This window comes from Nanorana parkeri, unplaced genomic scaffold (genome assembly GCF_000935625.1).
Source record: "Nanorana parkeri isolate BGI_ZX_2015 unplaced genomic scaffold, ASM93562v1 scaffold380, whole genome shotgun sequence".
In the NCBI taxonomy this organism is placed as follows: Eukaryota; Metazoa; Chordata; class Amphibia; order Anura; family Dicroglossidae; genus Nanorana; species Nanorana parkeri.
In genome coordinates, this window is record NW_017306648.1 from 95,255 (window position 1) to 118,053 (window position 22,799).

At 44.1% G+C, this 22,799-nt stretch overlaps 1 protein-coding gene across 1 annotated transcript; it reads left to right on the forward strand.

The window, feature by feature from the left end:
* Positions 1 to 1,793: 1,793 nt before the first annotated feature.
* Positions 1,794 to 22,302, forward strand: ATP6AP1 (ATPase H+ transporting accessory protein 1). Its single transcript, XM_018559159.1, has 10 exons — positions 1,794 to 1,947; positions 8,505 to 8,631; positions 9,764 to 9,838; positions 12,343 to 12,536; positions 12,726 to 12,766; positions 14,116 to 14,201; positions 15,637 to 15,869; positions 16,547 to 16,562; positions 21,499 to 21,789; positions 21,985 to 22,302. Exons 1-10 carry the CDS (start codon positions 1,838 to 1,840, stop codon positions 22,192 to 22,194), a joined length of 1,383 nt encoding a protein of 460 aa, XP_018414661.1. The 5' UTR covers positions 1,794 to 1,837; the 3' UTR covers positions 22,195 to 22,302.
* Positions 22,303 to 22,799: the final 497 nt, after the last annotated feature.

Consider the following 22,799-nt stretch of genomic DNA (forward strand, 5'->3'; position numbering starts at 1 on the left):
GTCGCACTGCAATGCAGGACTTTACGATACCCTGCGTTTCGATGCAGGCGATTGAACTGTGGGCAGGAGGTGCGTTTGGGGTGCTATTCAAATGAATGGCAACGCACCTCCTGCAATAGAATGTGTGGTACAGTGCGTTAATTGCACGGGACTGTGAGATTAACGCACTGTACTAGTGTGAACCAGCCCTGAAAAAGACATTCTCGCACATCCCCCCCCCTCTCAAAAAAAATATTATAATTTTTTTTAAGATCCTCCCACTTTCCACCTTTTACAAGAACTAGAGTGGATCTTTAGCCTGGAGTCCAGTGTGGGGTGCTGTAACTGAGCTCCATCCATATGTGGAGAGCCAGAATGTGACGACTCCAGTCCAGGCACCTTTACAGGGCACTCGAGAGAACTGTAAGCAATGCATGTATGGAGCTCCCTCGTGCCCATACCCCGGCCCACCCCACATAAAACTGACACTCAATGCCAGCATCATATTTTGAATGGCTGCTTGGTGTGAGAACTGACAGTGCTGTGCTAGGGGGAGGCAGAGGGGCCCCTCACGTAGCGCAGTGGAAGGCACGCAGCAACCCACTTTTGGGTCATGACCCACCAGTTGAGAACCACGGCTTTAGAGGCCATTGACACCTTTTGTGTGCATTTATGTGCACCGAGGTGGGCTGCAATAAAGCAGTCCATACATTTTGAATGGGCACTACTGCGCTTTGTAAAACCGTACCTGCTGTTTTTGACAATGCAGTATGCCGCAATGCACACATTGTATTCACATATTATATTGAGTAAATATATATAGATATATTTAAGAATTCACATCTATATTTTTGGTGCATTGGAGTGCAGTTCAGAAGTAATTGAATCTGCCCTTTGTCTAGTAACCCACAACCAATCAGGAATCATCTTTTACTATTGCTGACTGGTAGCTTCTAATAATAACAGTTTCTGCTTGTTGCATGGCCTGTTGTGTAAAGATTGTCAGAGTCAAACTACCACTGTCCAGGTGCCCTGTTGAATTTGATTGGTTGCTGTAGGATGTTTATTGTGTCCAAGCATTCTCTGCTGGTAATCCCTAGCAATCAGTCTATGAATAGAGCCGCCAAGAGGCTCCAAAGCTGCCAGTAACTGAAAGGTTTTCTTGATTTTCTCAGGCCTGGCTGCCACATGCCAATGTCCACTGAAAACATATGCTTGGGGTTTAGGCTGAGCTGTCCAATTAGGGATGCCACCTGTCCAGGGTTCACCTGGACAGTTCGGGTTTTGAATGCTGTGTCCGGGTTTCATGGCAGCTAAAACCCGGACACAAGATGTCAGACAGACCGGGGCAACCAAAATTAAGACAAGGGCTACTGGCCCCCCACTGAAAATAGTCTCAACTGTGATATTTACATATGAATGGGTGGCACTATTTACATTTGAATAAGCCATGACTCATTCTCCCCCAAAAAATGTCTGCACGTCGCTAGAGTGTTCGGGTTTCACTTGAAGAAAAAGTGGCAACCCTATGTCCAATACACACATAATTAGATCTGATTGGTTACCATTTGGAAGACAGAGGGAGTAACATAACAGTCTAACATTATTTTCCAGTTTTCACTCATCTCAAACGAATATTATTCATATTGTTCTGCACGCATAAAACGTCAACCTTTTGTTGTGCGCATGCGTACTTTACAGCTGGACGAAGCTGTAACACATTCTGTCAGCCAATCAGATCTTCCAAGCCGCTCCCATGCCGTCTGTGACTGACAGCGTCGACGTCCAATAAACGCAGCCCTTGTCACCTGATCGCCGCTAGTCACATGACAGTGCTCCGTCTGTCAGAGGCAGGAAGATGGCGGCTGGGAAGGTTGTGTTTCAGCTCTCTGTTCTTCTGCTGGTTGGGGTTCCATGGCGGGTGACGTCCTCACAGCAAGTGCCCGTCCTGCTGTGGTCCAGCGAGAGGTGAGTGCCGACTGCATACCCCGCTGGTGTCGCTGACATGGGGAGATCTTTATATGATAATGAATGGTGGGAGGGTCTGCGGTGTGTATGAGGACATGATGTTATCCATCGTCTAATGTCCTATAGGATGTACGCTGTCTGATGATATCACTGTTTCATGTACTGTCCCTGTGTCCTGATCCCATTACAGAAGCCAATGCCATTTCACCGTGTGATGTCATCCAGTAGCATTACATCAGCTGATATGGTGACAATGTGTGAAATGTACTTCCTGGGTAGATTTACTGATTTTAAAAAAAATAGTTTTCCCCCTTTTCAATTGGAGATGAGCATCACGATTTATCTGATCAGCAGAGGATCACATGATCCACGGATCTAGTCACAGATGTGTGATTCCATGGAGATTAATCTCTATTCATGTTTATTACCGATGTTGCAGATGGCCAAAAATATATTTACTGGTAGAGGAGACAGAGACTGCAGACATAGTAGAGGAGATGGTCAGAGACTGCGGGTGAGCTGGAGTATAGGTGGTCAGGGACTTTGTTTGCTCTAGAGGAGTTGGTCAGAGAGACTGCGGGTGTGCTACAGGAGTTGGTCAGAGAGACTGCGGGCGCGCTACAGGAGAGGGTCAGAGGGACTGCGGGCGCGCTACAGGAGAGGGTCAGAAAGACTGCGGGCGCGCTACAGCAGAGGGTCAGAGAGACTGCGGGCGCGCTACAGGAGAGGGTCAGAGAGACTGCAACTGTTAAGGTGGCCATACACTGTACAACCATCGCAAGACCTTAGTCTTGCGATTGGTTGTAAAGGGATTAAAAAAACGTACGATCTGCCCATCTTGGACGGGCAGATCGCACTCTCGATCATCGCAAGCCACGGCCCCTGAGGGACTGTAATGAGGGGCGGGCTTACGCTGACTGCAAACGGGCAGTGTGCGCGTGGCACACCGGCCCGTTCGGCAGTTGTCGAACCAGCAGGCCACCAACTCGCCGAGAATTGTACGATTCCCGGCGGGTTTTCTAACATGCTGGTTCGATGGAAGATGTGTGACCGTACAGTAGAAACGGTCGCACGCCTTCCATACACTGCACGATTCTCGTACGATCGCGGGATTTCCGGCAATTCTCGTACGAGAATCGTGCAGTGTATGGGCACCTTTACATGAGACTGCTAAACTAATAAACAATTTTGTGCAGTGATGTATTTCTTTGAATAATACTTTAAGTGGGAGAGAGAGAGGGGCAGCCAATCTTCTGTAGTGCAAATAAGGAACATGCTTGACAGTAGGAGAGAGCAGAATGATGACCACAAAAATATGTTGCTGTTCCTTTGTCCTCGAATCAGCAGGCTGGTGTGTACATGAACCCCTGAACTGTACTTTTTCCAGTTTTGGAGTACAGGATATTAAAGCTCTCATCCTTCTGTCAGTAGTAGGAAGGTCCTGTTCTCATCTGCAGGCCTTGTAACCATTTGTGACTTTGTACCGCTTGCTTTTGTTATCTTCGGATAGAGTGGAGAGGCATTAGAGGCCCGGTCAGGTATTTATTGCGGTCTGTGTCCCCATTAGGGAGATTTGCCCTCTTTATTTCTCCTGGTGACCGTTATCACTGAAAGTGAAAGAAAATGCCAAACTTTGGGTTGTAACCAGAACAGGAATAGATGGGGACACTGGTTCTGGTGACACTGCTAAGGTCCAGGGATTTCCCTCACTTTGGAGCGATTTCCTCTCATGTCTTGTTGTGGCTATCAGACAGGAAGTAAAGGGAATTCTCCCCAATAGGACACCAAGTGGCAAAACAAAAACTGCCAGGGGTTCTAATTCTCCCTTACTCTATCCAACACTAACAAAAAATGTTTTGGCTCCAGTTCTACTTTAAAGTGAAACTACACTCAGGAATTAAATCTTAAAAATAAATTAAAGTAGCTCAACTAATAACAAAAATGTCTCTTATTTGTGTATCACTCGACTGTAGATCCTCTAATCATCTCAATGAAAAATCTTTCACAAATAAGAGACATTTGTGTTATTAGTTCGGGAACTCGAATGCATTGTTAAGATTTCCCTCTTTAGAGTCACCTTAAAGTGTATGTCCCAGCAGGCCCTGCCAGCAGTTAGTCATGGGCTTGCCCCTACCAGTTGACCACGGTGGCCGAGTTTTGTTAGAACTTTGACATCCATGAAAGCTGAAGCTTAGCAGTTTTCCCGACTTGACTTTAGTCTGTGGTGCAATACAACGCTGTACAATGGACAAGTCACAAGTTCCTCTTTCCATCTGTAACTTCTTGTTCCTGGAACCAGTACATGTTCTGGGTGCAGTGACAGGAAAGGTTGAATATGACCACCAACCTGATGATTACTAAAACATAGAAAACCCAGAGGCCAGTGGGCAGGAATTGGGGAACTATATAGAAAATCTAGCAGCGTGTTTTATCCACTTACCTGGTCCCAAATCCGAGCCAGGATAATATAATAATAATAATGTATACACAAAGGCAGATCTACTGCATACAAAGAGCGGAACCTGATTTGGTTTGCTTGGTGCCCAGGAACAGTTCTTTGGTGCCATCTCTGGTGGGTAATTAGAGCCAGAGTATCACGTACCTGGTAGGGAGGCCGAAGTGAGAGGAGGCTTCTCTTGCACCTCGTGTCTTGTGACCTTTGAGGTTGAGGACAAAGGCCAGGCAGACAGGGAGAGGCACGAGTCCTTTAGGAAAGTCCAGTAATCGAGGTCACAACAAGCCGGGGTCAAAAGCCATGAAATCCAATTCAGTACAAGTAGGGAGCAGGCCGAAGAATATCCAAAACAGTCCGAGGTCAAAAGGCAGGCAGCAAGCAAGGATGGTCGTTTACACAGGAACAGGTCAAATCCAGGGGAATCAGGTATATACAGGAGAAGGCTAAACGGGAGACAAGGAACACGATCAAGCTGACAAGACAAACCAGCAACTAGTGGGCGTTTGAGCTGGGCTTAAATAGGGCAGTGAGTTCATCTATGATGTAACTTCCTGTGCGCCTCTTGGCGCGTATTTGTTCTCAGCTGCGCCTGCGCGTGTTTGTTCTCAGCTGCGCCTGCACGTGTTTGTTCTCGGCTGCGCCTGCGCGGATTTGTTCCCGGCTGCGCATACGCAGAGCGGGAGTTTCGCTGACACAGAGTGATATTAAGCTTCTTAGGTGCATCAGATGGATATCTACTCTCTGTGCACACTAGAGGTGTATACTATGGAAGAGGGGTCATTGCTTTATAAACAATTTGCAGGACCGATTTCCCTGTGCATATATGTGAATGTTCGCTCTGTGCAAATATATGCCAAAACTAACATTCTTTTGTTTTTCTTTACAAGTGGAATGCATTTTTTACAAATGTTTTTCGTGTAATGTCACATTATGACCACGAGAGAGATGGCTCTAAAGGAGTACCGTATATACTCGAGTATAGGCCGAGTTACCCAGTTCTTTGTGGTAAAATTAGGTACCTCGGCTTATATTCGGGTCGGCTTATACTCGAGTATAAGGGGGGATCTTCCTGCAGGGATCCCCCCCCCGTTCGATCCTCCAGCCCTGACTGGCGAAACGGACGGGGAAGGGGCGGGCATAGCTGGCTCTGCCTCTGGATAAGCAGAGCCAGCTGTCACTCACGCAGCTGGGTGGATGCAGACAGTATTGTCAGGATCCATTCCGGCTGTGGCGTCTCGCGATTTACTGAGCTTTGGGTCACGGGAGAGAACGCTCGTTTGTGTTCTTCCGTGACCCTTAGGAGAACTATGGGGAGAAGCCCTAACCCTATAGTTCTCCTTTTAATCTATTCTAAACCAGATCAGTAGAGTGATCTTGTTTTGCTGCAGCTCTGAAGTGAGATTGTGTTCCAGCACAGGAGTAGGCAACCTCGGCCCTCCAGCTGTTGATGAACTACAAGTCCCATGAGGCATTGCAAAGCTCTGACAGCCACAAGCATGACTCCCAGAGGAAGAGTCATGGTGGGATTTGTATTTTCTTCACAGCTGGAGCCAAGGTTGTCTAGCCCTGTTCTAGATGAATAATGGGATGGGAGCTTAGTAGAAGTTACATTTGATCACATTTGTAGTCAGATTGTGATAACAGCAAACATAACAGCAGCTTTATAGCATGAGGCCAGAAAGTGACCTTCTGTGGCCAGTTTAAATCAATGCATTACAATGCTCCTGTTCACACTCGTGTGTCTGCATATGCATACGTTTTTATTGCACGTTTTTCATCCATAAAGCAGTCCCAACAGTCCATAATCCTTATGCATTATTGTTCTGTCCAACGAAGGCAATAGAAAGTGTAGGTTGGTAGGGGTGGGGGCTTGTTGTCATGCGTTGAAATTCACAAAAATGCGTGTTACATGAGGTTTTGTGTGTCCTTGTTGATCTGTATGGAGCTAAAATGCACAAACTAGTGCCAAAAGAAGCATCTGCACCTTTTTTAATGTCACACTGATGCACAACGCATAGGTGTGAGTGGGTCCCATAGAAAAGAATGGGATTCCTTCAGTTGTGTGATGGGCTTTAGATTGCTTAGGTGGGTATGGGAACTAACACTTGGGGTTTGGGGGGCTTCTGGTGAATTGAAGTATGTGATTGTTTTCCCTATTAATTCTGGGGATGCCAGCAGTGAGACCTCTCTCCTAGAGTCCCTTTTCATATCCTCTGCTTCAGCCATCAGAAAGTAAGGCCTCTCCTCTGCTGTATTCTCCCTGATATAAACGGGACCCTACTGCTGGTGATTCAATCCACCCAAAACTGACAAGTCCCTTCTAGACTGAATTCACTCTTCAGTGGCATGTTTTGTATCTAATACTTTTTATGCATTGTCTCTTCAGTTTATACAAGTAGTGTTCAAGGTGCCAGGTAGCCAATTTACAGCTGGCGCCCAACTGTTGAGGTTTTCTTTCGTCAATAGAGCTGGCTCCTTAAAGGAAGACTCTGCTGGCTCCTGAATTCCATATTCATTTGTCCACCCCTGGAGCAGAGCCACCAAAGTCAGACGGAAACACTGCGTGCGTTGTGCCATTATATAGCCATGACATAAACATAGGTTATATGTCCAGAAATCAACATTCCATCCATTCTGTAAATGATTTCCATTGTGTAGTGCTGGGCACAGCATAGCCTTTGTAATAGTCTTGTGATGTAGCCTCAGTTCCTGGAAAACGAGTGGGTCATGTGACATGACCATGTGCCACACTACTTTTCCAATCTGTAGATTGTGGAAGAAAAATCCCAGTTTACTCTCATCTACAAGAGATCCATGCAGGCGCCTTTTTAATAAGCTCTTACAAATACCATTGGTGTTCAATACAATCAGAATTCAGCCTGTAGATTGTCTGCGCCCAACATGCAGGCTTGTTGAAAATCTGCTTTGACTGCTGCCATGTTACTGCTTCACTGTAAGGCCTTGTTCACACCAAATGCAGAGCAGATCTGCATGAGTTTCTGCACACACAGTGCAGTGGGTTTTGACGCGTTTTTGATGCGTTTCTGGTTAAAAAAAATATTTTTTTAGTTTAAAATGGGCTTTCAGTGCGTTCCAGGGCGTTTACATGCATTCCAGGACCTGGACCTGCTATGGAACGAAAACGCTGCGATGTGAACTGGAGCTAAAAATACCATTGGAATACATTGGACGCAGGTTTGCTTCGGTCTGTAACTGCTCAGCTCCTGGAATGCGCTTGGTGTGAACAAGGCCTAATGAATGCTATGTTAAAGACTGCAGCTGTTGCCATGTTACAAGAGACTGTTGGACTGCTTTCAGGCTACAGGGGGCTGTTATAGGCCAACTCCATATTATTAGAGACTGGCTGGCCATACACCTTACAATTATCTGCAGATTTTCTGTGGTTAGATGGAAAAGGTGCAACAGATTCCTCCATCTACACTTAACTGTGTGGATGGAGTAATCTCCACCTGGGCCAATCTGTTTGGTGCCCATACACTGCACGATTATCGTACGAGAATCGCGGGAAATCACGCTATCGTACGATAATTGCAAAGTGTATGCAAGGCGTGCGACCGTTTATACTGTACGATCGCACGTCTTCCGTCAAACAAGCAGGCTGGAAAACCCGATTCTCGGCGAGTTAGTGGCCTGCTTGTTCGACAACTGCCGAACGGGCCGGTGTGCGCACGCGCACACTGCCCGTTTGCAGTCATCGGAAGCCCGCCCCTCATTGCAGTCATCGGAAGCCCGCCCCTCACGGGGGCGGGCTTGCGATGATCGCAAGTACGATCTGCCTGTCCAAGATGGGCAGATCGTACGTTTTTTTAATTACTTTACAAGCCTCACAAGACAAAAGTCTTGCGAGGGTTGTAAAGTGTATGGCCACCTTTAGAGGCTGCTTACATTTGCAAGAGATCTCTTCCTTGTAGAGACAAGTGAAAGAAATAATAAATGAAACCAATCACAAAATGCCTTATTTAGATTTCTTGACTAGTCTGCCTTCATTTTCTTGTACTGTCATTTTCGGTCCAGCATTTGAGGTTTGTTGGTGCCTTATGAAAACTGTTTGTTTATACCTGAACACTCAATTATCTGACAGTTCCCTGTGGACAGACGAGCCCAGCACACATGGAGGTCACGTGACAACAGATCGTCAGCTGGGTCAGTACTTGGACTCTGCACTGAATAGTGGACCCCGAAATGTCTTGCTTTTCCTCCAAGATAAGGTAACCTATATACACTGTCACAGCCGTTTCTGCTTTACTGATAAGTAGAGGAACTAGGAGTTTTGTGTTTGGTGATGGATTTGCATCAAGGGCAGCATGTTTGAAGGAAGACGAGATGGTGCAAAGTTTCTATTATGACACTGGGATTGGTCATGCAATGACTAATAGCAGACCCTCTTCTGACTCTAGCATGGCGTTTCTCAACCTTTTTCAATCATGGCTCCCTTTGCAACATGGAAAATCTGGAGGCATCCCCAGTCTAAAATGTAAATAAAGTGTGGCCTTCAAAATCCATACCGTGCAAAGACCCAGCGCAAAAACTCAGAACAGAGTTCTCCCTTCAAATCAGGAGCTCCCCTTTTTATTCAGAGCCCTCTCCGCCTTTCACATTTGAGTTCTCCTTTATATCATCAGAAGCCTTCCCTTGACATTAGAAACTCCCTTCACATGAGGAATCCCCTCCTTTCACATCAGAGTCCCCCCTTCATATCAGAAGACTCATTCATATCAGTCCCTCCTTCGCATCAGAGCCCTACCATCATATCATGAGCTTGGATTAGTTTTTGTTTCCATTAAATTGGCAGTCGGCCCACCTGAACCATGGAATGGTATGACACTGTGAGAACATTTCGAGGCACCCTGGTTGAGAAAAGCAGCTCTAGCACACCCCACCTTCCTCAGTGCAGTTAATGTGCATTACTGACCTATGAAAACGGGAGGGGGGTTTACCTGCACTTTTAAACTGAAAGTCCTATTAAACACACCCGGGGTATGCTGTCATTTATCAGATCCTTCTATACATAGCATTTAAGAGATTCAGATCCCACTCTTTACATTTACAAATCATCAATCGGCTGCAGATCAGATCTTGGTGATGAAGATACATGCAGATTTTACAGGTCTGTTATTTTACCTGTGTTTTGGGCCTAGACAGTAACGACAACCATTCTAAGTAGTATTTCATCTGTCCACAGATTCCTCACAGTGGACTTCTAAAATTTGTCACAGTGGGTCAGTTGTTTGTTTAAGCACCAGGGTTGGCCTAGCCCACCCCTAACACTCCAAAGCTATGTTTGTGTTATCTGGTGTCAGTTTCTCCCTGCCTCTGTCACATAAATCTGTTATTTTCCAGCTAAGCATTGAAGACTTTACAGCATTCGGAGGAGTCTATGGCAACAAGCAGGACAGTGCTTTTCCCAATCTTGAAGTAAGTGAAAACTACCTGTATATATTTGTGTTGTCACAGGGCATATTTATAAAGCATTGAATGAAGGTGTGCCACATGCTGGTATAAAGTACAGGAAGCTAGAGGTGCCTGCACATACCTGCAGTAGCCTCCAAAAAGCTTATTTTATGGCCACAACCTGGGCACTTCCGGGTAAGTGGAGCTTGCCATGACCCTACCTGTTGGACATTCCCATTGGCCCATAGCATTGATGGGCTGCCCTAATGGCCAGTAGGTATATCCAAAAGCAGAGAGGTTCAGGAAATCTTCAGCACTAATAGGAAGTGCCAAAGTTAGTTCCAAATCGGAATAAGGTTATGCAAAAATCCCCCAATTGGTCCACATTAGACACTTGGTCCGCATCAGATAAAATAAGAGAGAGTGAAGGGCGGGGGTGACTGACACAAAATCGTATATCTGCAGTCTCTCTAGAGTACCAGCAACATGTTTTGATGATGTATGTGGGGCAAGTGAGCCTCAAAGTCCAGACGCTGAAGTACATTGGCTTCCCATTGCTGTCCTTGTCTTCTAGCATTGCTAGTTACCTGGCTGTCACACTGGTCAAATGGCATCTGTAATTCAGAGTCTTTGACCCAGAACAAGTTTACAGATAAGGTGAGTCACTGGGCCAGAGTCAGCCAGGCAACTAGCATTTACAATAGGAGGTCAAAAAGAGAGGATCCTTCATATTTCTCTCATGACAGGTTTGCTATAAGGCAGGGGAAATCTAGCTGTTCCTTGCATTATCTTCCTGTGCTTTTGTGGGTTTCTTCCGGGTACTCTGATTTCCTCCCACACTTCAAAAACATGCTGGTAAGTTAATTGGCTCCTGTCCAAATCGGCCATTGTATGTATGTGAGCTAGGGACCTTTTAGATTTTTAGCAGAGACTCATGTAAATGTGCAGTACGTAAAGCTCTGCATAAATTGTCGGAGCCATATAAATAGCAAAACAAATGATTATCCGCGCTATAGAGCTGCAGCTAACGATTATTATCAAAATCGATTAGTTAGCCGATTATTAGGTTTGATCGGTTAATCGGATAAACAATAAAATAAAGTTTAAAAAAAGGCTCCAGTGATGGGACTACTAGTTTGTATTGAGGTTGTAGTCCATCACAGGAGCAAGCTTGGAGTGGTGGAAGTGAAAAAGAAAAAGATAGTGTGGTGTGCAATATAGTGAAATGGAAAGTGTAAAATTATACAGCAATGAATGCAGAATGGCACCGAATATAGAGGACTACAAAACCCAGCAATAGTACATTATACAGCACAATGCAGAATACCACCAGCTATAGAGGAATACAACAAATCCCAGCAATAGTACATAATAGCTGGTAGCATTCTGCATTGCGCTGTATAATGTACTATTGCTGGGTTTGGTAGTCCACTATAGCTGGTGGTATTCTGCATTGCACCACTGTATAATGTATTATTGCTGGGATTTGTTGTACTCTTCTATAGCTGGTGGTATTCCGCATTGCGCTGTATAATGTATTATTGCTGGGATTTGTAGTCCCCTATACAGCACAATGCAGAATACCACCAGCTATATAGGAGTACAACAAATTCCAGCAATACATTATACATACAGTGTATAATGTATTGCTGGGATTTGTATTCCTATGTATAATATACAGCACAATGTACCATCAGCTATAGAGGAATACAAATCCCAGCAATACATTATAGAGCAGCATGTGTGGGAAAGTGCAGGCTTACCTGAGCAGTCTTCCAGCAACTTGCTTCTGAGATCGGACCTGTCTATCGGCAGCTGTCATCACCCCACACCTGCTCCTCCTTACTACATCTCCCCGCGTCCCTGTGCCAATTGTGGGTGGGCTATGAGTGTGAGGCGGGGAGGAGGTGGAGCTGTAAACAGGGCCAACTGTTCGGAAGCCGATTTAATCGATTTATTGAAAAAGTTGACAACTTTTTCAATAATCGATTATAATCGATTATGTCGATTAGTTGTTGCAGCCCTACCACGCTATTGTGCTCTGCCCCAATCTCCTCAAAAACACCCTATTGACAGCTGCAGAGATAGAGAGAAGCTATATAAACTTCTCCCACAATATATTAAACAAAAAGACACTGCGCTATCTTTAATATTATAAAACTCTAAGTGCATATACTTAGTGACAATTATACAAAATGTTCACTCCAACTTATATATAGTCCATATAAAAATATTCCCAAAGTTGATGTGATTAAAAATAAATGTGATGAAATCCTAGTGTTCACTTTCTTTACATCAGTGAGTCAAATAATCATTGTATATAAAGTTCCACAATCACTTCTGTGCTTCAATTCCTCGTCAATTAACTTGGCGCAATTAACTTGGCGCCATATAAATACCTGTAATAAATAAATAAAATACAGGTCTCCGAAGCTATTTCTTGCTCCAGAGTATGAAGACTGACTATTTGGCTTTGGGACTGGCGGGAAGGTTCATTGCTTTAATTCCTCTGTGTCCCCAAATTACAGAGCATTATGGAATCCTCGCCATCTTCCCTGGTGCTGCCTTCGGTGGACTGGTATGCTGCCAACATCCTTCCCACCTACCTGAAAGAGAAACTGGGTGTCAGCCCCCTTCATGTGGATCAGTCCACCCTACTAGAGCTGAGACTAAATGAGAGCATCCCATCACTGCTTGTCGTGAGGTTACCTTATGCCAGTAGGTGAGTCTTCCGACATTACCATACTATCCTCTATTCCACATATTTGTGATTTTTATGACCGGTTCAGACAACAAGACAGTGACAGTGTACAAGGTCAAAACAACCACAGACCACCTAACAAGCTACTTAGGAAAATCAACTTTAACAAATTTGTATTTAGTGTATATTCTGCTTTCTTTTTTTCTCTAGTAATGGAGTTATGGCGGCCAAAGATGTCCTCCGAGCCAATGGTAAGCCTGCGTGTTAACTACACCGTCCTGGTATGTTTTCTGGCAAAGTCGGGTATATCAGGAACTGATTTTCTTATATGCTGGTGAATCATGAGATGGAGGGCAGTGGCCATTGTGCTCTCACTGCGAGTGAATTTATAACGTTTCGGGGTTTGACCCCCTACACTGGGCCTGCATGTGCACCCCCTTTTATCTTTGCCCCCTCTTTCCCCTTCACTGCTTTCTTTTTTTGCTCTCTTCTCACTCCTACTTTAGCCTCTCTATGATATGCAGTCATCAGTTGGGCTCTCCCTCTCTTTTTGACTTAATGCCTGACTCGATGTATCACACAATGTCGGGATGGCATTCTGAGTTGTCTGTCTGCTGTCTTCTGTCACTTTTTTTTTTATTAAATAAAACAAATACGTAAGGAAAAGTGAGATGGATATAAAAAGGGAAAGATGTGCAAACTGACTTCCCCAGTGCTTGTGATGCTGCACTCCCACCTTGGTGCCACATGCAAAACTTGCACTGATCACTGCATGACGACTAGGGCCCAGGATAAGTGTGCCCATTAGGCAGGTCTTAAAATCCAGCACTGCCAGTTTAATTTCTCACTTGGTAACCCCTCAATAGCAAATGTATTCATATGACACTGCTAACTAGCTCTAAGGGTTTGAAATCCAGGGCAGTTATATTGTGTAACAGAAGGGGGCAGCACAATACACCAATCCGGGCTTCTCTGCATTGCACAATTCTATCCGAATATTTAAAGCTGGTAACGGGATGATAGAACAGAGTGATGCTCTCATCTGTGTACTGCTGCAGGTTCATTGCCCAGTCATAGACTTGGGTGGTTCACTGATCAGACTGTATGACTCATTGGCGGTAGTCTATTAAGAGGTCTACAGGAATACTGCTGGCTTTTTAGACCTGTCAAACTGTAAACTAGTTCACATTTCCATATTGCATTTAGCAGTTTAGAAGGAGTTCAGTCTGAAAGAAATCTGGGTATTTCCACAGCATTTAAAATCCCAAAACCTCACAATTGTCTTTTTGTCTCTCTAAGGCCCCTTTCACAGGGCTGTCGGTTCCATTGGGGCAGTATGGAAAGGATGTCACTGTTGTGAAATTTGTGTCCCTCCAGTTTTTTCCTCCATCTTACAGTGGAGGAAAAACAGAACTTACCAGACCTATGTTAGTTCTGTGGGGAGTTGGATGTAAGCTGACATGTATTATAAATTTGCAAATGCTCAAAAACCTACATGGTGCTGCATTTTGCTTCTGAATATTATTTGACAACTAGACTGAACACTGTCTGCACATACTCCGAACTCTGTCATTGTTCACTTCCTGTCTTGCTTTTGCAGATGAAGTTATTGGACAAGTCCTGAGCACTCTAAAGTCAGAGGGTGTGCCTTATACTGCTCTTCTCACGGCTCTCAGGCCCTCCAGGGTAAGTATCACAAATAGCAGACAGAGTGAAAAATAGACACTGGGACGATACATTTTGGGATGTTCAGTTCCTGTTCTGTACAAAGGTGGAAAAATGTTTCCAGAATTCAAACTTTAGCTATTAACCAAATCAGTTCCTGTTCTGTTCTGTTCTGTTCTGTTCAGTTCCTGTTCTGTACAAAGGTGGAAAAATGTTTCCAGAATTCAAACTTTAGCTATTAACCTAGTAGTTTCCTTGTTCCCACAGGGGTTGATTTGGTTTAAACCAATATTAAAGGAGAACTATGAGATGAGTGATTTCCACTCACCTCATAGTTCTAGCCGACCTGTGACAATGAAACTGTCACAGGTCGGCTCAGTAGATCGGGAGGTGAGCGAACACATACCAGGTTCGCTCACCTCTCGATCCTGTCACGGCTCTCTGCCGTGACAGGGGGAGGGGCTGGATTCCCCTCTCCCCGCTCCGATCTGCCAGCGCTGACTGGCGGAACGGACGGGGGAGGGGGCGGGTACAGCTGGCTCTGCCTCTAGATAGGCAGAGCCAGCTGTCACTCACGCAGCTGGGCGGATCCCGTCATCTACATCGGGATCCGCTCCGGCTGCGGCGTCTCAGTATACCGCGAGCTGTAGCTCGCGGTATACTGAGCTTAGGGTAACGGGAGGACGCTAGTTTGTCTCCTCCCGTTACCCTAAGGAGAACTATGGGGAAAACACTGACCCCATAGTTCTCCTTTAAGTATGGTAACTGCCATCTTGTAAAAATGATAGTTCCATGACTGTTATTAGAATGCTATAGCTTCAGTCATTTCTGATTTGCTGATTCGGAACGAGTTCTGATCGCCCTCTGATTTTCCTGATCTATAAGCGTGTTACAGATCTGTATCTTGGAAATTGTTTTTGCCGGGTAGCTAGCATTTTCAGAAGCAGGCCAGCAATGGCATCCTTCTCATTTCTGTTAGTGCCGGTCTGTCAGGTTCCTTTAAGCATTAAAGTGTATGTCAAGGCAAAACAAAAAATCTGTTTATATCTGCAATAAATGTATTTTTTTTTTTTTACATGGTTTTAAAAGGGAACTAGGGCCAAACCTTTTTTGACTGTAGTTTTGACTGTCACAGGAGCACATTTAGTAATATCCTCCTGTGACCCAAAACTCAGCATATAGCAGGCTATTGCCCACTATATGCTGACGGAGCAGAGCCATGCTGAGGCGGGGAAGGGTCAAGACACAAGGCAGAGGAGGGGAGACAGTGTCTCTGTGCTGCTTGTAAGTATTTGCATAGGTGCTTTAGATGGCTCAAGGGTGCCCTATAGAGAAACAAAGGTGACCTAAATGCTATGCAATTATCGTGCCAACTCTCCTGACTATTAGTACATTTTAATCAAACAAGAAATTAATAAACAATAAAACTATTTATTTACCTATTTATTGTCTTCAGGTGAGCCCAGAGGCTGATTTCGGGGTGGCTAATCTGAGGCGTCAGCTACTGGCCACAAATACTCCAACCTACCCACCTGTGTCTTACAATGGAACACAGAACACCCCATGTATCCTGTTCTGGGCCTCCAACATAACCCTACACTTGGAACAGACTTCAATGGACCTCACTGGGAGTACCTTCTCCGGGAGAGAACTCACTGAAGGATCCAGCTGCAGCCCTACTGACTCAGTGTGAGTGGACAGCACCTTTGTTCATAAAGTCAAATTGCACTCAAATTTCAAGCTGCATACCCCTATAGAGGTGTCTCTGGACTGCAAGAGCATAGCAGAAATTAGAGTGGAACTGTAATGAAATTAGAACACGCACTCACTTCTTTAAAGTCATAAAATGTACCAGTATTAAATAACTTCTAGCTATATTAAATAATGGCTCTAGAAGCCACTAGCATTCATTGGTCGATTAGTCCCTTAACTAAATGCTTAGGCATGCATGTTGAAGCAAACTTCAAACTTTTTTTTTATAGTATAGAATGGGGTGGTTTTCATCATGACAGAAAGGGAAGGGAAATCTCTCCCGTGGAGACATACGGCAGTAAAATAATTTGACCAATATTGTAACTTTTCTCCAAGCAATCCAAAACCAGATATTGTATGGAGTTGAGGTTTCACCAGTGAGCGCATACCATGAGAGCAATACAGGGCTGTCATTGCATGTCTGCTTAGGAAAATGCTAATTGCTTGACTATTGTGTTCACCCACTGGCTGCAGTACGCATCATTCTTTTTGGTTTGTTCTTGCTTGTTTCTCACTCTTTCCTTTTTTGTGTATGTGTCTTTTTTTTGTGTTTGTGGGGGGGGGGTCTGTTATAAATATGTGTATTAATATATGCTATCATTTTGCATTTGCAGGCTGGTCCTCAATTATGTGAACGGATTTAAAATTCAGTAAGTATGAGCAGAATTGCTGTAATTACCTAGAATCCTGAATTCAAGTGTTTTCAGTATGTACCCATTTTGTGCTGTTGTTCTGATATTTACCTGAAAGTATTATTTAATGGATGCTCCGTTTTCCCCTGCTTGCTGTTCCATATTTCTATCATAGAATTTCCTATACAGAGTTTTACATCCTCCCCCATCTATCTGTGTCTGACAAGTTTAAAGCCTTACTGAACAGCTGTCACAATACAACCAACCACAAACTAAGCAGGAACAATTTTTGGTTATTTCTTTCTTTATTTTGTAAGTTGAGTGCACACTGGAACTCACAGATTTACCAGCATTTAGCATGCGCTTGCAGCGTGCCCTGAAAGCTCCAAACCCACAATCCTTCTGTAAATATCAGCCTTTGCTCCAAAATTGCATGCAAGTAAAGAAGGCTTGGTGCTGATCGGTTAACTGGACAGGAACGGTTGGAAACCTTGGGCCTCACATATTGTAACCTGTATCTTCAGGGCTTACAATCTGTGGAAACTGTATAGTTATGCCTGAATGGTAATACTTTTACAGCTTGTGTACATAGTCATTTGTCTGCATCATAATACACTTAGCTGCTCAGATGACATACTTGTGCAAGCAAGTGTAATGGACCACACAGTTCAAAACCTCACTACACAGCCCGAGAGGCTGTCTAGCATCATAATGCTGGGTGGTCATTGGTGGAAGAAAAAAAAGTTCTTCTGGGTCATGGCCGCTTGCTACACACAACCTCTGGGGGCTTTGTAATGAATTTTTGTGTGGGCAGCGGGCAAATGTCATCTGTGCAGTTTAGTGTGGGGACACTGAAGGATCCAGCTGCAGCCCTACTGACTCAGTGTGAGTGGACAGCACCTTTGTTCATAAAGTCAAATTGCACTCAAATTTCAAGCTGCATACCCCTATAGAGGTGTCTCTGGACTGCAAGAGCATAGCAGAAATTAGAGTGGAACTGTAATGAAATTAGAACACGCACTCACTTCTTTAAAGTCATAAAATGTACCAGTATTAAATAACTTCTAGCTATATTAAATAATGGCTCTAGAAGCCACTAGCATTCATTGGTCGATTAGTCCCTTAACTAAATGCTTAGGCATGCATGTTGAAGCAAACTTCAAACTTTTTTTTTATAGTATAGAATGGGGTGGTTTTCATCATGACAGAAAGGGAAGGGAAATCTCTCCCGTGGAGACATACGGCAGTAAAATAATTTGACCAATATTGTAACTTTTCTCCAAGCAATCCAAAACCAGATATTGTATGGAGTTGAGGTTTCACCAGTGAGCGCATACCATGAGAGCAATACAGGGCTGTCATTGCATGTCTGCTTAGGAAAATGCTAATTGCTTGACTATTGTGTTCACCCACTGGCTGCAGTACGCATCATTCTTTTTGGTTTGTTCTTGCTTGTTTCTCACTCTTTCCTTTTTTGTGTATGTGTCTTTTTTTTGTGTTTGTGGGGGGGGGGTCTGTTATAAATATGTGTATTAATATATGCTATCATTTTGCATTTGCAGGCTGGTCCTCAATTATGTGAACGGATTTAAAATTCAGTAAGTATGAGCAGAATTGCTGTAATTACCTAGAATCCTGAATTCAAGTGTTTTCAGTATGTACCCATTTTGTGCTGTTGTTCTGATATTTACCTGAAAGTATTATTTAATGGATGCTCCGTTTTCCCCTGCTTGCTGTTCCATATTTCTATCATAGAATTTCCTATACAGAGTTTTACATCCTCCCCCATCTATCTGTGTCTGACAAGTTTAAAGCCTTACTGAACAGCTGTCACAATACAACCAACCACAAACTAAGCAGGAACAATTTTTGGTTATTTCTTTCATTATTTTGTAAGTTGAGTGCACACTGGAACTCACAGATTTACCAGCATTTAGCATGCGCTTGCAGCGTGCCCTGAAAGCTCCAAACCCACAATCCTTCTGTAAATATCAGCCTTTGCTCCAAAATTGCATGCAAGTAAAGAAGGCTTGGTGCTGATCGGTTAACTGGACAGGAACGGTTGGAAACCTTGGGCCTCACATATTGTAACCTGTATCTTCAGGGCTTACAATCTGTGGAAACTGTATAGTTATGCCTGAATGGTAATACTTTTACAGCTTGTGTACATAGTCATTTGTCTGCATCATAATACACTTAGCTGCTCAGATGACATACTTGTGCAAGCAAGTGTAATGGACCACACAGTTCAAAACCTCACTACACAGCCCGAGAGGCTGTCTAGCATCATAATGCTGGGTGGTCATTGGTGGAAGAAAAAAAAGTTCTTCTGGGTCATGGCCGCTTGCTACACACAACCTCTGGGGGCTTTGTAATGAATTTTTGTGTGGGCAGCGGGCAAATGTCATCTGTGCAGTTTAGTGTGGGGGGGGGGGGGGGGGAGGTGTTTTTACCAGTGTCATTGAGACAAAGTGATGGGAAATCCTACATTTTAGAGTTGTCATGAGAGCAAGAAGTGAGGGAAAACCTTCCAAAAGTGAGAACTGTTCTGGTGACAACTGTCTAGCTTGGGAATTCTAATCACTTTAAGAAGATTTCCTTTGACTGCTAGTTGTGTCTTCAAGACTGGAAGGGTTTCACCAGTGTCACTGAGACAAAGTGATGGGAAATCCTACATTTTAGAGTTGTCATGAGAGCAAGAAGTGAGGGAAAACCTTCCAAAAGTGAGAACTGTTCTGGTGACAACTGTCTAGCTTGGGAATTCTAATCACTTTAAGAAGATTTCCTTTGACTGCTAGTTGTGTCTTCAAGACTGGAGCGAAAGTGAACTCTCCATAGCAGGGAAGGAATTCTATACTTTACAGGTTTAAAGAAGAACAAAATAACCCTTAGGCTGCATTCATACTTAAGCGACGCCTATTACGCACGTTTTTTGTGAGCTTTTTCTGCGCGGCTTTACAAGCAGATTGTGGCATATTCGTGTGCATGGGCAAAACGCGCTGAATCTGCTCAAAAATAATTATACCGTGTTTTTCAAGCGTTTTCTATCGAGTCAATGGGGAGAAAACGTGCTGAATCTGCCCCAAAGTAGCTCATGTAGTATTTTGTGCGACGGGCATTTTTTTTGCTTGAGACAAAACGTCCAGGTGTGAGCAGGGACCATAGAACAGAATGGGATTCCTGGGGTTGAGCGTCTTGTTGCGCAGATTGACGTGCAAAAATTAGCTTAGGTGTGAATTCCTTACAGTGAGGCAACCCCCCCTTTCCCACTGCAAGGGTTACATTCTCAATTTGGTCTAGGGTCTAAAATAAAAAATATATACTTGCCTGATCCTTGATCCTGTGGCAATTATCTTTCCCCTCTCTTCTCCGCTCTGGCTGTGGTATGTCCCTCGATGTCCTCACTTCCAGTGCAAGTCAATGGACTTGTATTAACCACTTGCTGACCGGGGTGTTAAACCTTCTTCCTGGCCAGGCCATTTTTCAGTATTCAGCACTGTGGTACTTTGACATTTATTCCGTCATGCAACGCTGTACTGAAATTAATTCTATACCATTTTTGGGGACAGATGGAGCTTTCTTTTGGTGGTATTTAATCACCACTGGGGTTTTTATTTTTTAATATATAACGAAAAAAGTACCAAAAATAAAAACTTTTCCCTTCATTATGTTGGGAAACATTTATTATTACCCAATTATTTGGTAAAATATAAAAGACGGGGTCACGTCAGGTAAATAGACACCAAACATATCAAGCCTTAAAAATGCGCACACTCTCAAACTACCATACCCAAATTTGGCCCTATGCGACACTTTAAAAGTTTTTACCACTCATCATTTTTGTCTCATCAGTGACTGATGGCCCTAGAATTATTGCTCTCACTCTGATGTTCGCGTTGATATGTAACATGTGCTACACAATGGGTGTAATCGTCATTTTCGCACGTAGGCACATCTGACGCGTATGTGTATGTGGTGGGGGGCACAGGGGAAATTTTTTTTTTACACTTCACTTTATTGCCATCACATAAGGGTCTACGAAGCCCCCTATGTGATAGCCGATTTACATGACAACTCCTCTTTATGGAAACATCAGGGGTGTTCAAGACCCCTAATGTCACCTAGGGACCCCCCGGAGAAGCTGATGAAGCAGAGATCTGCTTCTCCCCAACTTCTGTAGCCGGTAAATGACAGCTGAACGCGGAAATGATGTAATATAAATCACTTCCTGCATTCTGACACCGGAGAGGAGAAAATACAAGCGATCAGGCGCCTCTACAGACGCCGAAACGCTTGTATGTAAACAGCCATCGCTGGCTGTTTACATTTTTACTACACTTGATCTTAGCCAAAAGGCCGAGAAGTGATTGGCTGTTTACATTTTTGACAGTTTCCCCACTCGTGTGCAGCGACCGGCGCCACGCATGAGTGAGGGGCGGGGAAGAACATCTTAAAACACCCACCCGCATCTACAAGCCTCCCGTCCGGCAGATTAGGTACGGCCAATGGACGGGAAGTGGTTAAACATGAGGATGTCAGCGAGGCTTAGACTTCCAGAGCCCAAGGAAGGCGAGGCTGCGGGAACCTGTCTTAACAGCCAGGTAGGATTGAGGATTGGGTGAGTATATCCTCTTAATTTATTTTTATTTTAGGCCAAAACGAGCAGTTAACCCTTGCAGTGCAGTTTGTAATTTGCCCAGAGTCCCTCTTTAAAGGAAGATAACTTCCAGTATGTGATTTTACGTAGACTTTCCTGATGTCTGCGTACACAGGGGCATAGATCTACAGTCATTTGACAGTAACCACCTGACACCGCAATGTTAGATAAGTGTTGTGTTTTGAAATAAAAAATGTCTCCCTGTCCTCCTGAGGGGCAAAAAGCAGCGAGTAGTGGACCTCTGCACTGTACTTGAGGACTCGTAGATATCTGGGAGAAGACTTTCTCACTCTTCCTTTATTTCCATCCACCTCTTTTCTATAGATTCCATCTGAACAGCCGCAGGTACAACGTGTCAGCACGCTTTTGGTCCACTTTGACCCGTGTAGTGGTCATTAACGGAACTGAAAACGCCACATTCTTTGCTCCCCAAGTGAGCACTCCCAGGAACTATTCCTTCCACTGTCAGTATATCAGCAGTTTACCAGCATATGGTGCAATCCTGATCAATAACAGCAGCCGGGACTCTCCTGGAACAAAGTGGAATCTCCACATCACCGATTTCCAGGTAAGCCGAAGCTGGAACCATTTCATATGCTTGCACACATTTTAAATTGAATGTGTTGTCCTGTTTGTAACAAACCTTTTGCCATGATTTAGCAGCATGCCAATGTGTAAAACTGCCAAGTGTATTGTATAGTTGTCTGCAGTATGTCAGTTTGCCAGCAGGGGTTGTCTTGACTCATCTTGTCTTTTGTACCAGATCCAGGGCTTCAACGTCACTGGCCTCAAGTTTTCCTATGCCAGCGACTGTGCCAGCTTCTTCACCCCTGGCATCTGGATGGGGCTCATCACCACGCTGCTCTTTGTCTTCATCCTGACCTACGGGCTACACATGGTTATGAGTCTGAAGACCATGGATCGCTTTGACGATCCTAAAGGACCTTCTATCTCTGTACCCCAGACTGATTGATCCTTCCGCACAGGCCACCAGCCCATCTAACGATCTGGCCATACCTGAATGTCACATGACTTCCATCCATCTCTACAGCCCCACTGCACCTACATTCCAGATTTTTCGTGTGTGTGTGTGGTCTCCTGCAAAAGCTGATGAATTTTACAATGAAAAATCTCATCAGGCCATAAGTTAATGAGGAAATGTGAACAGCCCCTATTTTCTTTACTTCAATAGGACTTTGGTAGGTAATGTGTCTGTTAAATTTTCCTTTGGTTTGGTTGAGTGAAGGAAGCCATCCTAATGTCTAAACTAGCATCCAGCTTGTCAATCCTCTAATGTAACTTAATTTATTAGGCACTAGATTAGAAGTAGAGTCCATACTTGTTAGCAAATCAGTTTAATGGTAAGTTGAGAAAGGTGGCTGCCGTTCTCCTGGTTGACGTAAGAGGAGCAATCTCTTAAAAAAAAAAAAAATTGTATTAAAGAGAACTAGTCATGACTGGGCTTATCCAAGAGCCTGAATATTGAAGCTTGAAATGTTATTTGAAGTCTGCAGGGCTACATAATGTAATTATATGATGATTCGTGTTCTCTTTATTACCCAGGGTCTATTTAATGTC

Coding starts and splice junctions, on each gene's coding strand:
- ATP6AP1 (XM_018559159.1), top strand. CDS start 1,838: ATGGCGGCTGGGAAGGTTGTGTTTCAGCTCTCTGTTCTTCTGCTGGTT. Junction 1,948..8,504: donor CTGCTGTGGTCCAGCGAGAG/GTGAGTGCCGAC, acceptor ATTATCTGACAG/TTCCCTGTGGACAGACGAGC. Junction 9,839..12,342: donor GTGCTTTTCCCAATCTTGAA/GTAAGTGAAAAC, acceptor CCCAAATTACAG/AGCATTATGGAATCCTCGCC.